This window comes from Babylonia areolata, chromosome 5 (assembly GCF_041734735.1).
Source record: "Babylonia areolata isolate BAREFJ2019XMU chromosome 5, ASM4173473v1, whole genome shotgun sequence".
Taxonomy (NCBI): domain Eukaryota; kingdom Metazoa; phylum Mollusca; class Gastropoda; order Neogastropoda; family Buccinidae; genus Babylonia; species Babylonia areolata.
The window spans coordinates 48,540,537-48,559,159 of record NC_134880.1 but is presented as its reverse complement, the minus strand read 5'-3'; the positions used below and the strand labels follow the sequence as shown (position 1 = coordinate 48,559,159).

The following is an 18,623-nucleotide window of genomic DNA, read 5'->3' as shown; positions in this document are numbered from 1 at the left end:
CCGTTAATGTTTAGGAAATACGGCTTAATTCGGGAGACTTACAACCTGTTATTGGTATGACTGTGAAGATGTTTTTTCATACCATGTTTAAGCTAAATTTGGTATTGGCAGACAAAGTATTTCCAGCTAAAATGGCAATGTTAAAGTTAACCACGGATACACAGACATACAGACACACAGACAACCGAACACCGTCTTAAAACATAGACTCACTTTGTTTACACAAGTGAGTCAAAAATACCAGAACGAAGCAACAGAACTTGGATAATATCGTATCATTACGAAAGTGATAAATTTTGCTAAGTCTGGTATAAATACGAGTATCTGCATAAAACATTCATAGCATTCAATGTTTACACAAAGTAACAAACAGATAATGTTTCGGGATATAATAATTGAGTACAGACAAAACAGAAAACACTGAAATTCATAATGAAAGAACAATAAGACTAGGAGAATAGATTATTAACAAATAATAAAGAGTGGTAATTTCTCAATTTGCAAAGTACACAACTAAGTCAATGCTACTTGTGCTACCGATTCAGCTAGCACACAGGTAAATAAATGGTACATTGGAACAAACCCAGGCACCTCCTCAAAAAAGGAAGCTCCGGGCTCGTCCTTATACCAATTATTTGACATGTGCACACAGCAGAAATTACAGAAGGAATGTACAAACACAAATTAGCTTTTATTCAAGACTTGCGATGCCTTTTAATCCTGAATATGCTACACATAATATGCTGACAATACAAAACAAACACTGAAATTCATAATCTGCGCATATTTATTGGAAATGTCTCACAATGGTATCACCCTAATCAACAAAAATATCGTCGTCATCACCATTTCCAGCAAAACGGACAGAAAAACACAGAATGCTAGCAAGAAACTATAGACTGATCACAATGCCTATGACATACTTTAAATTGATCTCAAATGATCGACGAAAAATATATATATATCAAGACTAGTCCAAACGAGACGCAACTCAGCGAAATCACCCATGATCGGCGAAACATTTTAATCAAATTCTGACTTCTGTTTGCCATTCTCAGAGCGACGGGACACTGTGTCTGGAGCAGTGAAGTACAGCTCCATGTCCTCAATGGTCTGGGGAAGCTCTCTGCCACAGGTCTCTGGCAGCTTCCACATACAGACAGGCTGCAGAAGACAGAGCACTCCAAAGATGGTGCCTGGTACCCAGGGAAAGTGTCGGCTCTGGAACAGAATTGATGAGAGATGGATTGGGAAGATTCGGAAAGAAGAAGACGAGGAAAAAGGTCATGCAGAGGAAGAAGACCAAGAAGAAGAAGAAGAGGAGGAGGAGGAGGGAAAAGAAGATGAACGAGTCGGGGAAGGAGGAGGAGAGGCGGACGAAAAATGACTTGAAGAGAACCAAGAAAAAGAGAAGCAGAATGAAAGACTGTAGTTGTTGGTCTGTCTTAAATGTCCAAGAAGGTTTTTTATGTAAAACGGTAAAGTATACTTCCATTCCTTCACCAATGTGGTGCAGCAAAGGCCTACTTTGATGGTTTCTGGTTTGTTGGACCCTACTGCAGCTCTGAGGAAAATGTCGAAAAGAACTATCCATTTCTCCACAGCTTCTAGATTGTCACTGCTTTCTTCCAGTTCTTCAGGCCTTGTTTCATATGTGTTGATGCACTTACCATTGCCAGGGCGATTTCCAAGCTAAACCTATCCCATTTCTGACAGCATGTATTGGTCAGCCTGTCTTGAATGTCCAAGACAGCTTCGAGTTTCGACTATGGACTATTTCATCGTTGCCATAGTTCCTAAATGCAGGCTATGAACTACGAGAGAAGAAGCACTGTACGTGGTTTACTTCAGAGAAGGAGATGCGAACTTGAAGGACAATGAAAGATGAAGGGGAATAGGAATACAGGAGGGTGGAGGAGAGGGAAGAATAAGGAGCGGGTGGGAAAGGAGGGAGATTTAGGAGGACATGAAAATAAGGAGTTAACAGGAAGAAAAACAGAGAAAGGATGGGGAAAGACAAGGAATTTGACAAGAAGGTGCGTGGGAGGGTGGGGGCGGAGGGGGGAAGAAGTGGATGATGGTGTGGAGGAGAAGAAGAACAAGAACGGCGACGACGACGACGGCAATTACAACAGCTACGACTACTACTACTGACAATAGTAATAATTACAGTAATAATAATAATATTATTATTATTATTCAAGATCTTCTGCGTTCTCTTCATTGGTTACCAATCTCTGCCCGCATTCAGTACGAAGTCGCAACTCTCACCTTCAACTCCATTTCGGGTGATGCCCCTCACTATCTGAGATAAGTCATCCAAACCTACACACACTCGCGACAACTCAGATCATCTTCCGATTCACGGCGGCTACTTGCTCCCCGTGCTAAAATCCGATCCTTTGGTGATTCTTTTTTTTTTCTCATTTAGCGCCATCTGTCAGAAACTGAAAATTTACCATCGCTCTTGCTTCCTGAACATTCAAAACTGGATGACACATAATAAATTACAATCGAACGCGGACAAATCCGAATAAATCACGATAGGAACTATACAAAAACTCTCTTCCATCACAACTGACACAATCAAACTTGGCAGCACATCCATCCTTCTTTAGGGCTCAGTCAGGTACCTCGGCGTTGTCCTTGACAACACACTGTCCATGCAAGCGTTTATCAGTCAGACCTGTCAACTCTTCCATTGTCAATTGCGGTGCATCAGTTCCACTCGGAAATTTCTATCCACCGACGCGACATCTACACTTGTCGTTTCTCTCATTCTTTCTCGCTTTGACTACTTAACTCTCTATTGTCCGGTTTACCTGCTTCATCCATTCAGTCCCTTCAGAGCATACAAAACTCTCCTGCCCGACTTGTCCTCAGAAAGAAAAGATCTGACATAACTCCTCTTTTGCAACATCTCCATTGGCTCCCTGTCTCACACAGAATAAAGGACAATATCGGCACTCGATGTTATAAATCTATTCACAAATCTGCCCCTTCCTATCTCTGTGGCTGAATTCATATCTACACCCCATCTCGCTCTCTACGATCGGCTTTGTTTACGCAAACCCAGATTCAAACACTCCACTGTCGGCCGCCGTTCTTTCTCTGTCTCCGGACCTTGCTTTTGAAATGAACTTCCCCTTTCGCTTCGTCAGGTCTTCACACTCAGCTCTTTCAGGACTGGCCTTAAAACCCACCTCTTCCCAAATAGCTTCCCTTCCCTGCCTCTTCCTTGTCTTCAGTTTTTCAAGTACAGAGTTACGCATGTGTGTGAATGACTGGTGTGAAAGCGCTTTGATTTGTCTCTGCTCAAGATTCAGTGCTGTATAAATAGTAATTATTATCACTATTATAAATGTTAACTATTTGTCTCACTATCTTCGCCACCGTCCCCCATTTCAATCTTTTAAAACTGGTCTGAAAACATGTCTTTTTGAAAACGCCTATGCAGAGAACTTCCATGTCTTTCCAATGACATTCAGCTACAAGCCATGCAAACTGTGTGTGTGTGTCTGTCTGTGTGTGTGTGTGTGTGTGTGTGTGTGTGTGTGTGTGTCTGTGTGTGTCTGTGTCTGTGTCTGTGTGTAATTAAGAAGTGTAACACGCGTAGTCTTCGAATCTGTTTTATGCTTTTGTGCGCTGAATCTTTCTTCTTCTTTTTCTTATAAGCTGTTGCGTGTGTATGTGTGATTAATGTTTCTTGTGAAGTGCTTTGAGCTCCCTTTAAGGAAGGAAAGCGCTCAACAAGTATTCATTATTTATAGTAGTAGTCGTAAGATCAATAACAAGAATTACAATGATGGTAATGAAAGGAATGACGATGATTACGATGAGAATTGCGCGCGCGTGCGCACGTCTGTGTGTGTGTGTGTGTGTGTGTGTGTGTGTGTGTGTGTGTGTGTGTGTGTGTGTGTGTGTGTTCATTGCAACTTGCATTTGTAGTTTCTGTTTTACAAACAATTTCGCGTGTTCACCGCGTGTTCGTTCATCATGGATTGTGTGATCATCTGTGTCTTACCAAGGTTCGGGAGTAAGGGGCGATCATACCACCCACTCTGCCTGCCATGGACGCTACTCCCAGACTTGCATTCCTGAGGATATAAAGCAGATGCCATGAAGTTGTATTCTTGGTTGTGCGAAACCAAAACAATGTTATTACATGCACAAATAGAAAGAAACAAAAGACAAAGCAAAGAACGAAACAGAAGGGCACGCAAATATATGGAGAAATGGTGTATGGGCGGTGAAAGAGACAGAAAGACAGAAGGAAAGAACAACTCAAATTGCTGTGGTACTGGTCTGGGGTGTAGAGGGAGAGCACAAAATATTCAGTGGTGATGGCACACGCACGCACACACACACACACACACACACACACACACACACACATACACAGAGAGAGAGGGAGAGGGATGAACAAAGAGGCAGACACATAATGAAAGAATACCTCAGATTGGTAGGAAACTGTTCAGGAGTGTACAGGAAGAGAGTAGCGAAAGTAGCAGTGATGGAGAACTTGCCCAGGAGGGACAGGGCTACCGCAGCTGTGGTGGCCGCTTTGTTGTCACCTGTAACCAATTAACCCATCAATCAAATAATAATCGAACAGGCAGCCTGAAAGGCAGCCAACTAGTTCAGTCGAAGATTTTTAATCACCCAGTCTATCAAATCGATCAATCAATCAGCTGGCTAGCTATCAGATCAACCCACTAACCAGCCACTCAATTCCCCAGACAGCCAACCGGCCTACTAACCAGTTCAACCAATCAGCTACATAGCTGTCCGGCCAACACACTGACCAGTTAAATAAACCAGCTGAATCAACCAACTAAACATCAAACCAACCAACCATTTCAACAAATAATCAATTAAACAATGAATGAATTCATCAGTTAATCAATGGGTCAGCCAGTCCATCATTAGAACTTTCGGCAGCCAGCTAAAATTTGGATCAGTCAGTCAGACAGTCAACGCACGGCGCAGCGCAACACAACCTTTTTTAAAACACATCCACGCAACAGAACACAACAAACCCTGAAACCACATCAAAACAAGACCAAAACTAGACTTTAGACGGTAAGTTTCAAGTCTTGTTTGTGTCTGTCCGACAAGTCACCTGCGAGAGATGACAAAGCGACAGAGGCCAGCAGTGACAGTCCTGCCAGCACGTGAAATACGGCACAGAATCTCTTGCGACCAAATCTGAAAACGAACGAATGAGAAACAGTGAATCAATTAACAAGCACAGGCACATTTCAATACCAAACGTTACAGAACCTACTCACTTGCTTATTGTCCATCATGCGCTCTGGTATGTAAGCAAGCTATGAAGAACCACCACTCTTTTCTGTTTTGGGCCTGTATTTGAATGATAACCCAGGTGTTCTCCAGGGGTTATTCTGCGCCAGGTGGACTTCCTCTCTTGCGTCTATCCTCTGGTGTCCAGCTGATGGCTGTCCTGGTGATCTCAATAGTACTGGTGAGTATTTGTTGATTGGAGGTGGTAGTGTAGTATTGGACCTGAAGATTCACGCGGATCTTCGAAAAAGTTTGGTATGGAAGGCTGACAACTTCGTTAGATCACTCTCAGTAATCTTCTAGCATTCTGAGCCATAGACATAGTGGAAAGTACACAACTCTGGTACAATTCTCACACTGGTGTTGGTGCTGTACTGGGTGCATTTCCACACCTAAATAAACTATTCCAAAAACAAACACATATCTCAAGATCACGAAAAGATTAAAAGTTAGTAACATGTATAGGAAGCCGGGTTCGATTCATCTCAGTATCGGCGCCTGCTGGGTAAAGGGTGGAGATTTTTCCAATCTCCCAGGCCAACATATATGCAGACCTGCTAGTGCCTGAACCCCCTTCGTGTGTATACGCAAGCAGAAGAACAAATACGCACGCTAAAGATCCTGTAATCTATGTCAGCGTTCGGTGGGTCATGGACACAAGAACATACCCCCAGCATGCACACCTCCGAAAACAGTGGCTGCCTAGATGGCGGTAGTAAAAACGGTCATACACGTAAAAACCCACTCGTGTATATACAAGTGAACGTGAGGGTTGCAGTCCACGAACGAAGAAGAGGAATAGAAAGAAAGAAAGATAGAAAAAAAAACGAGAAAGAGTGAATGAAAGAATAAAGAAAGGGAAGTGAGATGGAAAGAAATTAAAGAAAACAAAAACGAAGAATAAAAGACAGACAAAACACCCCAGAAAATGACAGGCAGACAGGCAGAAAGGAAAGAAAAAACACTTAGACAATAATCACACACTCCTTCACTGGCTTTATTTCACGAAAAACAAGAACGTGATATCACACCCTACATTATTCACATAAAACACACACCTTTGTGAAAAAAATAATGCGACTGGACCGGACGGTACTTCCACCAGAGCGTTCAGAGCAAACCCCAGGTACATGTCGTCAGCAAGGTTCACTGACGTCATAAGCAGCCCGTAATACGTCATAACATTCACACCCCTGTCGTTGGAAGAAGTATAATCACTGTCAGTATGGTACTTATGCGTATGGGTACTTCATAACTGTTTAACCTACATCAAAAAACAAATTTCGGTAACACATATGACGAAGATTTCTATTCCATCTGCATTTGAAAACCAAACAGCATTTGATATTTTTCATCGTCAAACTGTAAGCAGATTTTTTCATTTCATTATTACTTTTTTTTGTTTTTTTTTTTACAAAGCAAAGCGACACACACACACACACACACACACACACACACATATATATATATATATATATATATATATATATATATATATTAATATTTATAAGTATGCTGTATTATCAGTGGTTTCTCCAGTCAATGGGAAATCATTTACAGCTCACTCTTTCGTGAAGGACTATGACTCTCAAACTAGGAGGCAAAATTGCACTGGCTCTTAGTGCTGCAGCATTGTGGACTAGTTGGCCTTTGGGAACCATCCCAACGCCGACTGTCCTAAAGCCTTCTTGGCCGAGAGAGTGGGGATGTAACTTGGGCAAGACACTCTCCACTATTATCAAATTCTAGCCCAAATAGTTGGAACAGCAGTTGCCTCCTCTGCTGTTCTGATGGTCATAGTCGGACACGACTGACTATCATATACATATATACGAGTATATATATATATGCTGAGACATCGCTAGAACGCTGGCGTAGTAGATACGGGCGTTGGAAAAGGAAAGGTAGACATGTAGGCAAGTAAGCAGACAGATGTTAATCTATGCTACTTATAACTTAAGGGCGGCAAATTATCATCCTGCTGCAAAGATAACGGCAAATGAACAGGAACGGTCATCACGGTGGAGTGATGGTCTAGAGGTAACGTGTCCGACAAGGAAGGAAGCTAGAGACTCTGAGCGCACTGGTTCGAATCCCGGCACAGTCGCCAGTATTTTCTCCGCCTCCATTAGACCTATGGTGGTGGTCTGGACGCTAGTCATTCGGATGAGACGATAAACTGAAGTCCCGTGAACAGCATGAACTTAGCGCACGTAAAAGAACCCACGGCAACAAAAGGATTGTCCCTGGCAAAATTCTGTAGAAAAATCCACGTCGATGGGAAAACAAATTTTAAAAAAAACTGCAAGCAGAAAAAAATACAAAAAAGGTGGCTTTCTCTGTGTAGCGACACGCTCTCCCTGGGGAGAGCAGCCCGAATTTCACACAGAGAAATCTGTTGTGACAAAAAAGAGTAATACAATACAATTATCACACTGCAAGAACTCTTGCACCTGGGAGACATTCAGAGACTGGCCAAAGACTGCCAGAAAACATAACGGACAGTATGAGAAGAGAGAAGAGCAAGGACAATGTCAAGGAATCCTCACCACGCGAAGCCATTGATCACAGTACACACGAAGACGTGTTTGTGCCTGACAAAATCAGTGATTCCGTATTTGGGCAGGTCCTCTTTGTCACCAGGTGCAGAAGGACTAGCTATGAGTGGCTCGGGATGCCCTCCGGGTACCTCAGATGCTCCGTTCTTCAGGTCGTGTCCTTCATCAGAGGTGTGCTGCCCCAGAATGTTGGTTCTGAAGACGTTGAGCACGTTCACCTGGCTGACTTTGTTCTGAGCTGCCGCCTTCTTCAGTATCCGCTCTGCGTGCTCCACCCTGCCGTTAGCCACCAGCCAGCGGACTGACTCCTCCAGGAAACTGGGGACATGAAAGACTGGATGGTCAAAGTACTTTTGTGAACTTACAGGCGGACAGAAGACGGACAGACAGATAGACAGATAGATACATAGCAAACAGACAGACAAGCAAACATATATAGGGATGCGCATATACATAGATGGATATGATAACCCAGAGTGCTAGACAACATGTCTGTAAAAGCAAGTGTGTCTTCAGGAACAGAGACAGGTACTTTAGTCGTGATTTATTGACCCTTCTGGGGTTTACCAGAAAATGTCTTGAGCAGAGCTTGTCATGCTGTTTGTCAACCTCATAAAGTTAGCGTATCCCAAAGTTGAACTCCTCATACATCCCCGAGATAGTAACGAAATAAGGCATTGTTAGGTTGGAAACTGGTGTGGGCTTTCTCATAACCCAGTAAACCCATCCTGGGTCACCCTGAAACGTCAGGCTAATGGGGCTCTGGTGAAGCTGTAGGTCGGCACTTGATGTCCATTGCTCGATAAAAAAAAAATTAAAGGAGAAAAAAGCGAACATATGAAAGAAATCGATCTGGAAATGGAAAAGGGCGACGAACTTGTCCAACAACGCCCCCCCCCCTCCCCCCCCCCCCCCACTCCCCCATCCCCATCAAATTTGATATTGACAGACATGGTTTTTCCAGAGAAAATGAACTTGTTAAAGTTTATCATGGGCATGCTTGTGCAAACATACACAGACACACACAGACATACAGAAACACGCACACATATTTGAGTGATGGCCTAGAGGTAACGCGTCCGCCTAGGAAGCGAGAGAATCTGAGCGTGCTGGTTCGAATCACGGCTCAGCCGCCGATATTTTCTCCCCCTCCACTAGACCTTGAGTGGTGGTCTGGACGCTAGTCATTCGGATGAGACGATAAACCGAGGTCCCGTGTGCAGCATGCACTTAGCGCACGTAAAAGAACCCACGGCAACAAAAGGGTTGTTCCTGGTAAAATTCTGTAGAAAAATTCACTTCGATAGGAAAAACAACTAAAACTGTACGCAGTGGAAAAAAAAATGGGTGGCGCTATAGTGAAGCGACGCGCTCTCCCTGGCTAGCAGTCCGAATTTAACACAGAGAAATCTGTTGTGATAAAAAGAAATACAAATACATCATACAAATAAATACAAATTTTCGTATCAGTGTTACTACGAAGATCATAAAGGTTCAGTTTGCTTACACACGTGAGCCAAAAAAAGGGTAGACATCAAAATCAGATCCTCACTGTATCAGCAGGAAAGTGTAGACAGAGAAACCACAGATGAGCAGCTGGAGGTAGCGCCAGGGGAAGTGCCTCATCAGAAAGGCCAGTAGACCCAGTAGGACCATGCAACAGCCCCACACGACACTGCCACACAAGAGGTGAACGAAGCGGAGTCTGGTCGGCATCATCTCCATGCCCATGATGACGCCCGTCAGATCAATTCCCTGAGTAGTTAAGTCAGTGAATGAGTAGGTAAGTAGTTAAGTCAGTGAATGAGTAGGTAAGTAGTTAAGTCAGTGAATGAGTAGGTAATTAGGTAAGTCAGTCAATGGGTAGGTAAGTAGGTAAGTCAGTGAATGAGTAGGTGAATCAGTGAATGAGTAGGTAAATAGGTGAGGGAATGAGTAGGTAAGTCAGTGAATGAGTATCAGTTTCAGTTTCAGTAGCTCAAGGGGGCGTCACTGCGTTCGGACAAAATCATATACGCTACACCACATCTGCCAAGCAGATGCCTGACCAGCAGCGTAACCCAGCGCGCTTAGTCAGGCCTTGAGAAAAAAAAAGAAAAAAAAGGGGGAATAAATAATAGATAAGCTTACATAAATAAATAAATAAATAATAATTATAATATGGAAAAAGGTAGTAGTAATAATAATAATGATAATAATAATTATAATAATAAAATTAAAAAAATAAATAAATGAATAAATAAATAAATAAATAAAAATAAAAAAATAAGACAGCAATGATGATAAATAAGCAAATAAATGTAAAATATGAAGACACACATTCACACATACCCCCACACATGCATAACAGATATGCACCAAACATGCAGTTTCACAGATATGAAAGCACAGTCAAATACATATAAACGTACATGAGCTCCAACACACACACACACACACACACACACACACACACACACATTACCCTGCACCTCTTCTACCCCCCTCCTCCACACACTCATTTCTAGTCTACGTATCGCAGCTTCCACGGCACACACACACACACACACACACACACACACACACAAACACACACACACACACACAGATGAACACTTACTTGTACAAGCACACACACATACGCCCATATCTCCCACCCCAAACCCCACACACATATATACAAAGATCAATATATATATACGTTCCAATATCCTGTTGCTCCCACAGTGTAGGCATGCATACACTCACATACCTCATCCTCTACCCCACCTCCCCCCCGCACCCCCACCCACACACACACACACACACACACACACACACACACACACACACACGCACGTGCACAGAACTCTCCTGACACTTGTGTACACTTACACTCTCTCGCATGCACAAACGCACTCAAAAGCATAGACACATACAAACATACACATACACACACGCACAGAGGCTGCCACTGATTGGCCGCAAGAGGGATGGGAAAAGTTCTCTGATGCCAAGAACGTGGCGTCTAGTGTGTTGCTCAGTCTATTGTATTTGGAAAGGCCCACAGAGACTCTGTTCCGTTTTGAAGAAATTTGCGCAATGTTGGTTTGGAAATGATGCCGATATTTGATTTGCAAAGCATAATGCTCTACCTTTCATGTTAGACTTGCGGCCGCTCCCTCTCTCTGCTTTTATTTCTTTGAGGCGATCGATGGTGTGATGGCCTTGTACCTGTTCTTTTTGATATTCTTTGACTTTTCTGAGGATTTCCGATTTTCCTACATGTAGGCCACTCGTTGGTGTTGCGTTACCAGCAAGTCTGTCAGCTCGCTCATTTCCCTTAACACCTGCATGTCCCGGGCAGTATGACCATGTGAGTTTTTTAATCTGAAAATTGCGCATTGCCTTATGCCACTCTGGGCTTCCCATTCCGTTTTCAATTTTCTGTATGTGAATGAGTAGGTAAATAGGTAAGTCAGTGAATGAATAGGTACGTCCGTGAATGAGTAGGTAAGTAGGTAAGTCAGTGAATGAGGAAGTAAGTAGGTAAGTCAGTGAATGAATAGGCAGTCCGTGAATGAGCAGGTAAGTAGGTAAGTCAGTGAATGAGGATGTAAGTAGGTAAGTCAGTGAATGAGGAGGTAAGTCAGTGAATGAGGAGGTAAGTAGGTAAGTCAGTGAATGAGGATGTAAGTAGGTAAGTCAGTGAATGAGTAGGTAAGTCAGTGAATGGGTAGGTAAGTCAGTGAATGTGTAGGTAAGTCAGTGAATGGGTAGGTAAGTCAGTGAATGGGTAGGTAAGTCAGTGAATGGGGAGATAAGTAGGTAGGTCAGTGAATGTGTAGGTAAGTCAGTGAATGGGTAGGTAAGTCAGTGAATGAGGTGTAAAATAGGTAAGTCAGTGAATGAGGAGATGTAAAATAGGTAAGTCAGTGAATGAGGAGGTAAGTAGGTAAGTCAGTGAATGGGTAGGTAAGTCAGTGAATGAGTATGTAAGTCAGTGAATGGGTAGGTAAGTAGGTTAGTCAGTGAATGAGTAGGTAAATAGGTAAGTGAGTAAATGAGTAGGTAAGTCAGTGAATGAGTAGGTGAATCAGTGAATGAGTAGGTAAACAGGTACGTGAGTGAATGAGTAGATAAATAGGTACGTCAGTGAATGGGTAGGTAAGTAGGTAAGTCAGTGAATAAGTAGGTAAGTCCGTGAATGAGTAGGTAAGTGGGTAAGTCAGTCAATGGGTAGGTAAGTAGGTAAGTCAGTGAATGAGTAGGTGAATCAGTGAATGAGTAGGTAAATAGGTAAGTGAGTGAATGAGTAGGTAAGTCAGTGAATGAGTAGGTAAATAGGTAAGTCAGTGAATAAGTAGGTAAGTCAGTGAATGATTAGGTAAGTCCGTGAATGAGTAGGTAAGTAGGTAAGTCAGTGAATGAGGATGTAAGTAGGTAAGTCAGTGAATGAGTAGGTAAGTCCGTGAATGAGCAGGTAAGTAGGTAAGTCAGTGAATGAGGAGGTAAGTAGGTAAGTCAGTGAATGAGTAGGTAAGTGAGTGAATAAGTAGGTAAGTCATTGAATGTGTAGGTAAGTCAGTGAATGAGGAGGTGTAAAATAGGTAAGTCAGTGAATGAGGAGGTGTAAAATAGGTAAGTCAGTGAATGAGGAGGTAAGTAGGTAAGTCAGTGAATGGGTAGGTAAGTGAGTGAATGAGTAGGTAAGTAGGTAAGTCAGTGAATGGATAGATAAGTAGGTAAGTCAGTGAATTAGTAGGTAAATAGGTAAGTCGGTGAATAAGTAGGTAATTAGGTACGTCAGTGAATAAGTAGGTAGATAGGTAAGTCAGTGAATGAGTAGGTAAGTAGGTAAGTCAGTGAATGAGGAGGTAAGTGAGTGAATGAGTAGGTAAGTAGGTAAGTCAGTGAATGAGGAGGTAAATGAGTGAATGAGTAGGTAAATAGGTAAGTCAGTGAATGAGTAGATGAATCAGTGAATGAGTAGGTAAATAGGTGAGTGAATGAGTAGGTAAATAGGTAAGTCAGTGAATGGGTAGGTAAGTAGGTAAGTCAGTGAATGAGGAGGTAAGTAAGTGAATGAGTTGAGTAGGTAAGTAGGTAAGTCAGTGAATGAGGAGGTAAATGAGTGAATGAGTAGGTAAGTAGGTAAGTCAGTGAATGAGTAGGTGAATCAGTGAATGAGTAGGTAAATAGGTAAGTCAGTGAATGAGTAGGTAAATAGGTAAGTCAGTGAATGAGTAGGTAAGTAGGTAAGTCAGTGAATGAGGAGGTAAGTGAGTGAATGAGTGGGAAACTTGATGAATGAGCAGGTACGGTAGGGAATTAGCAGATAAGTTAGTGAATATGTGGGTAAGTCAGTGAATAAATTGATAAGTCGATAAATAAGTAGGTAAGTTCGTGAGTAAGTACGTAGGTTAGTGAGCAAGCAGATAAAACAGTGAGCACGTAGGTAAGTTAGTGAGAGGGTGGCTGAGTACGTGAGCATGAGAGTAAATAGTGCAGTTAAGCTGGCAAAGAAGGGAGACAGGGATTTTGCAAGAAGGGAAGGGCAAATTGGAAAGGATTCTGTTCGAAATCAACAAACGAGCGAGCAAGTATGTAGAACGCCTTTTTTTTCTTTTTTCTTTTTCTTAACTCACTCAGTACGGCCAGTCCTCTCTTCTCCTCTACACAGACCCCTCGGATGTCCAGTGGGTGTCTGAATGACCCAAGCTTTAGCTTCCGTCGTCAGAACTGTGGTATTCTTTGTCAACATTCACCTCTTCAGTATAAGAGCGTTTCCGCTTGTAATATTTTGATGATGGTAATTGGGATGAAACTCTGTTAACGTCGTCTCTTTCGCCGTTCGTATGGAGAGAGTTAAAAGCCTGGTCTGGTCATGTGTTCGGTGCATGCACCCATTCCTAAGCAAAGTGACAACTGAACAGAAGCGGGAAATACAAGTGGGAAACCAGTACGTCGTTGAGTGAAGCACGGATCAAAGGAAGGGAAACAGAGATGTGTTTGTGTTGTTTTTTTTACAGCATATTGGGACCATCAGATTTTCTTCGGTTCAGAATGCTCTTTCATTTCCATGTGACTCTTCGAGGGGAATACAGTAGATAGGTAATACCCCCAACATACTCAATGTGAGCTACATCCTTCTGGTAAAAGACGAGTGAAGAAAACACTAAGTGTCTACAGCATATTTGTTTTTGAAATTATTCTGCTTTAATTAATTTTGAGTCTTATAAGTTACAATCAATGGTGTTTGTATGATATAGCCATTCCTAGCACTGGTTTTTTGGCCTCTTCCTTTCTACTGACTCCATCCCCACCTTGTGGGATGAGAATGGAGGCGGAGGAGAATAAGTGTGTGTGTGTGTGTGTGTGTGTGTGTGTGTGTGGTGTGGTGTGTGTGTGTGTGTGTTGTGTGTGTGTGTGTGTGTGTGTGTGTGTGTGTGTGTCTGTGCGTGTGTGTGGAGGATGCATGCAACTGATAATAAGTAAGTGCTTTTATGAATGGATAATATTATTCTAAACTAAGCTCTTAATACTATTGTATTCTTGATAGTTTTCAGTAGGTGCGCTTGGTTGAGTTTCCTGTATTTACTTCTTTCTTCTTTTTTTTTTAGACTGTAACTGACTCATCTTTGCGTTTGGAACTGCAGTGCTTGAATGCATTGACTGTGTGCTTTGTTTCACTTTTAAATCTCAATCAATTTAGTTGTATATATTTGATCATTCCTTTTTGACTCACTTGTGTAAACAAAGTGAGTCTATGTTTTAACCCGGTGTTCGGTTGTCTGTGTGTGTGTGTGTGTGTGTGTGTGTGTGTGTGTCTGTGTGTCTGTGTGTCTGTGTGTCTGTGTATCTGTGTGTCCGTGGTAAACTTTAACATTGACATTTTCTCTGCAAATACTTTGTCAATTGACACCAAATTAGGCATAAAAATAGGAAAAATTCAGTTATTTCCAGTCATCTTGTTTAAAACAATATTGCACCTATGGGATGGGCACAAGAAAATAAAAAATGAAGCCTAATTATATGCAAACTGCATTTACTGTTATATTTATATTTTTTGTATTCTCTAAACTTGGCACTTTGATCTGATATTCTGACCCAACAACAAGAGCAGTCATTATTATCATTTTTTGCTCAAACAGGAACTTCTTTTGCTAAGCATGGAAGTTTTATTTATTTTGCAAACGTTTTGGTGCAGATGGTAAAAAAGGGAAATTACTCTGTAATAAATGCCAGGGGACTTAATTCGAATCTGGTTAGGCCTTCTTTTTTTTCTTTTTTTTTAACGCGAAGCTTTATAATAAGAAATACAGAACACATTTTAACGATTAGACTTTTTTTTTTTCAGTGTATCACAAGTGAGTCTTGGAGGCTTTGCCTCTCTTGTTTTATATACCTTATCAACTTGTGTTACTGCTGGCTGTTCCATTAAGGAACCTTGTTATTTATTTCAATGTTTATGGTATACTTTGTGGACGGGAGGAGGGAGGGCTATACTATTACTGAAATTCATTAATATACCGTATAATTGGGATTAATATTGATGCTTTGCATGATGTTTTATTTATGTTAGAGAATTTAACTGTGGAAATATGCATTACTGCATGTGCAGAAGGGCTTGTACAGGTCCACAGCCATGCTTTTATCTTATTGTTTTGGATGATAACCTTATAATCAATGTACAGGTATTATTGTTCACACACACACACACACACACACACACACACACACACACACACACACACACGCACGCACACACACACACACACACACACCTCACTCTGTCTCTCCCTTTTTGGCCCCCATATCTCTCTCTCTCCTCTCCTCTCCCTCTTTCATTCATTGGAATTCAGATTATGGTCTACCATTATCTAAAGAAATTACAGTCACATATTTGCTTCTTGTGTTTGACTCACTTGTATAAACAAAGTGAATCTATGTTAACCAGGTGTTCGTTGTCTCTCTGTGTGTGTGTTTGTGTTTGTGTGTGTGTGTGTGTGTGTGTGTGTGTGTGTGTGTGTGTGTGTGTGTGTGTGTGTGTGTGTGTGTGTGTGTGTGTGTGAGTCTGTGTTTAACATTGTATTGTAGTATTGTATTACTCTTTTTTTCTCACAATATATTTAATCGTGTGAAATTCGATCTGCTCTCCCAAGGGAGAGCGCATCGCCACACTGAGAACGCCACCCTTTTTTTGTATTTTTTCCTGCCTGCAGTTTTCATTTGTTTTCCTGTCGAAGTGGATCTTTCTACAGAATTTTGCCAGGGACAACCCTTTTGTTATCGTTGGTTCTTTTACGTGCGCTAAGTGCATGCTGAAAGAAAGGTGTTGGGTCAGATGAAATTCCCCCTATTATATCTAATGGTATTGTCTATTATAAAAACAAAGATAAAGCTGATGTTTTTAACAACTTTTTCATTTCACAATCCACTCTTGAAGACAGCGAAAAAGATTTACCTGATATTCCATTCCTCGACTTAGAACTTACAGACATAGCGCTTACTACTTCTGATGTTGAAGGTGTTATTCTAAATCTAAATAAAAATAAAGCGGTAGGGCCAGATCTTGTACATAACAGATTGTTAATTGCCTCATTGCCAGCCATTCTAGACCCACTAACCAGGATTTTCAACAAAAGCCTTCATGAATCAAAATTTCCTCTGGTATGGAAAACAGCACATGTAAATCCTCTGCATAAAAAAGCTTCGAAGGAACTTTGTAGTAATTACCGTCCAATCTCTTTGCTTAGCTGTGTTGGTAAAGTCCTTGAGAGATGCATCCATAAGCAAGTTTACAAGTTTTTTTCATCAAATCATATTTTATCTCCTTCCCAATCAGGTTTTATTCCTGGTGATTCGACAGTAAATCAGTTGCTCTGTATTTATAATGACTTATGCTCATCTTTTGATAATGGAGTCACAACCCAGGCTGTGTACTTTGATATATCTAAAGCTTTTGATCGGGTTTGGCATAAGGGACTTCTTCTGAAGTTAAGAGCGAATGGCATACGAGGCAAATTACTTGACTGGTTTTCCGATTACCTCTCTAACCGTATCCAAGCAGTTGTTATAAAGAGTGATAAGTCTGATTACAAAGGAATACCCGCAGGTGTTCCTCAAGGCTCTGTACTTGGTCCACTATTATTCCTTATCTATATCAATGATATTGTATACGACATCCATTCAAACATTAAGCTATTTGCAGATGATACAAGTATGTCCTTAGCACTAAATAACCCAAACATCCGTGCACAAACACTCAATTCTGACTTAGAAAAGATAGATTCTTGGGCTAAGCGATGGAAAGTCAAATTTAATGAGGGGAAAACAGAGTTATTAAATTTTTCTCGAAACACTGACACAATTTTACCTCTTACTTTTGGCATCACACCATTACAATGTACAGACACACATAAACATCTAGGCGTCATACTCCAAAACAACTGCAAATGGGAGGAACATATTAAAAGTATAATCAATGCTGTAACTATGTTGGTTTCTTGTCTTAAGACGTATAAGTACAAGTTAAATAGGAGAGCATTAGAAATCATGTACAAATCATTCATATTACCACATTTTGACTATGCTGATATTGTTTGGGATAATTGCACAGATGCACAATCAGATTCTCTGGAAAATTTACAGCTTGATGCATTAAGAACCATAACTGGAGCTGTTCGTGGGACAAGCCACCAAAAAATATACCAAGAATCAGGGTTCTGTACACTTAAGGAAAGAAGGAAAAGACACAAACTTGTGCATTATTTCAAGATGGTTAACGGTCTATGCCCTAACTACCTAAATGGTCTTGTTCCTGGTCTTGTTTCAGACAATAACCCTTACCATAGACGCAGGTCATTGGAACGCACCGTACCAAGATTTCACACCGAACTCTATCGGAAATCATTCATACCATCTACTACTTATCTCTGGAATTCTCTACCTGATTATGTTAAAACCAGCAATTCCTTAAGCCAGCTTAAACATTACCTATGTGCTAACGATGCTGTAGTGCCTAGCTATTATTACTATGGTAAACGGAAGGAACAAATCATTCACTGTCGACTTCGTCTAGGGATTAGTGACTTAAGAGAAGATATGTTCAACAGACATTTAATAAACGACCCACTTTGTGCTTGTGGCACTGCAAGCGAAACTGCTGAACATTATTTATTAGTTTGTCAAGACTTTCATATGGCTCGGGCAAACACAATCTTAAATTTATCTCCAAACTACATTCACGTTAAAATTCTGTTGCATGGAGATCCTGTTCTCCAAAATCATACAAATATATTCATATTTCAAACTGTCCACCAGTTTATCTCCGATTCAAATAGATTTTAGCTTAGAAAGTATTGTGAAGAAAGAGTACAACATGATTCTATTCGTAAAATATATGTTGAATTTTTTGACTGACCAAATATTCAAGGTGAATGGATTGGCCAATGATCTGTTAGAATTTCTCCTCTCCCCTCTGTTCCCCCTCCTCCACCACCTTACCCTCCATTCTTCTAAATTTTCTTCTTCTTCTTCGTGTTTTTCTTCTATTAGGCCAATTACTTTGGTGATAACAAATTTAATCTCATGTTAATATTGATATTAGCATTATTTTACTATATTATGTACTGTTTGTTTATTTGTTTTATTTCATCATTACATTACTTACTGTTTATGCATGTTATTTCATACAAGTCATAATATGGTTCATCTGCCGTCATGATAAAATTGAAGTGCAACGTTGTGAGCACAGTATAAGCTTTAAGCTTGTTGATGCTCTTTTGTCATTCAATGCAT

At 41.1% G+C, this 18,623-nt stretch overlaps 1 protein-coding gene across 1 annotated transcript in view; it reads right to left on the bottom strand.

Moving 5' to 3' along the window:
• Positions 1-18,623, bottom strand: part of LOC143282301 (uncharacterized) — a 55,011-nt gene that overhangs the window by 25,260 nt on the left and 11,128 nt on the right. The window contains exons 7-13 of the mRNA XM_076587902.1: positions 9,415-9,617; positions 7,854-8,180; positions 6,363-6,497; positions 5,123-5,208; positions 4,454-4,574; positions 4,025-4,097; positions 1,040-1,221 (exon numbers count right to left, since the gene is read on the bottom strand). Of these exons, the coding sequence (XP_076444017.1) occupies positions 1,040-1,221; positions 4,025-4,097; positions 4,454-4,574; positions 5,123-5,208; positions 6,363-6,497; positions 7,854-8,180; positions 9,415-9,617 (1,127 nt within the window). The remainder of the gene's footprint in view (positions 1-1,039; positions 1,222-4,024; positions 4,098-4,453; positions 4,575-5,122; positions 5,209-6,362; positions 6,498-7,853; positions 8,181-9,414; positions 9,618-18,623) is intronic.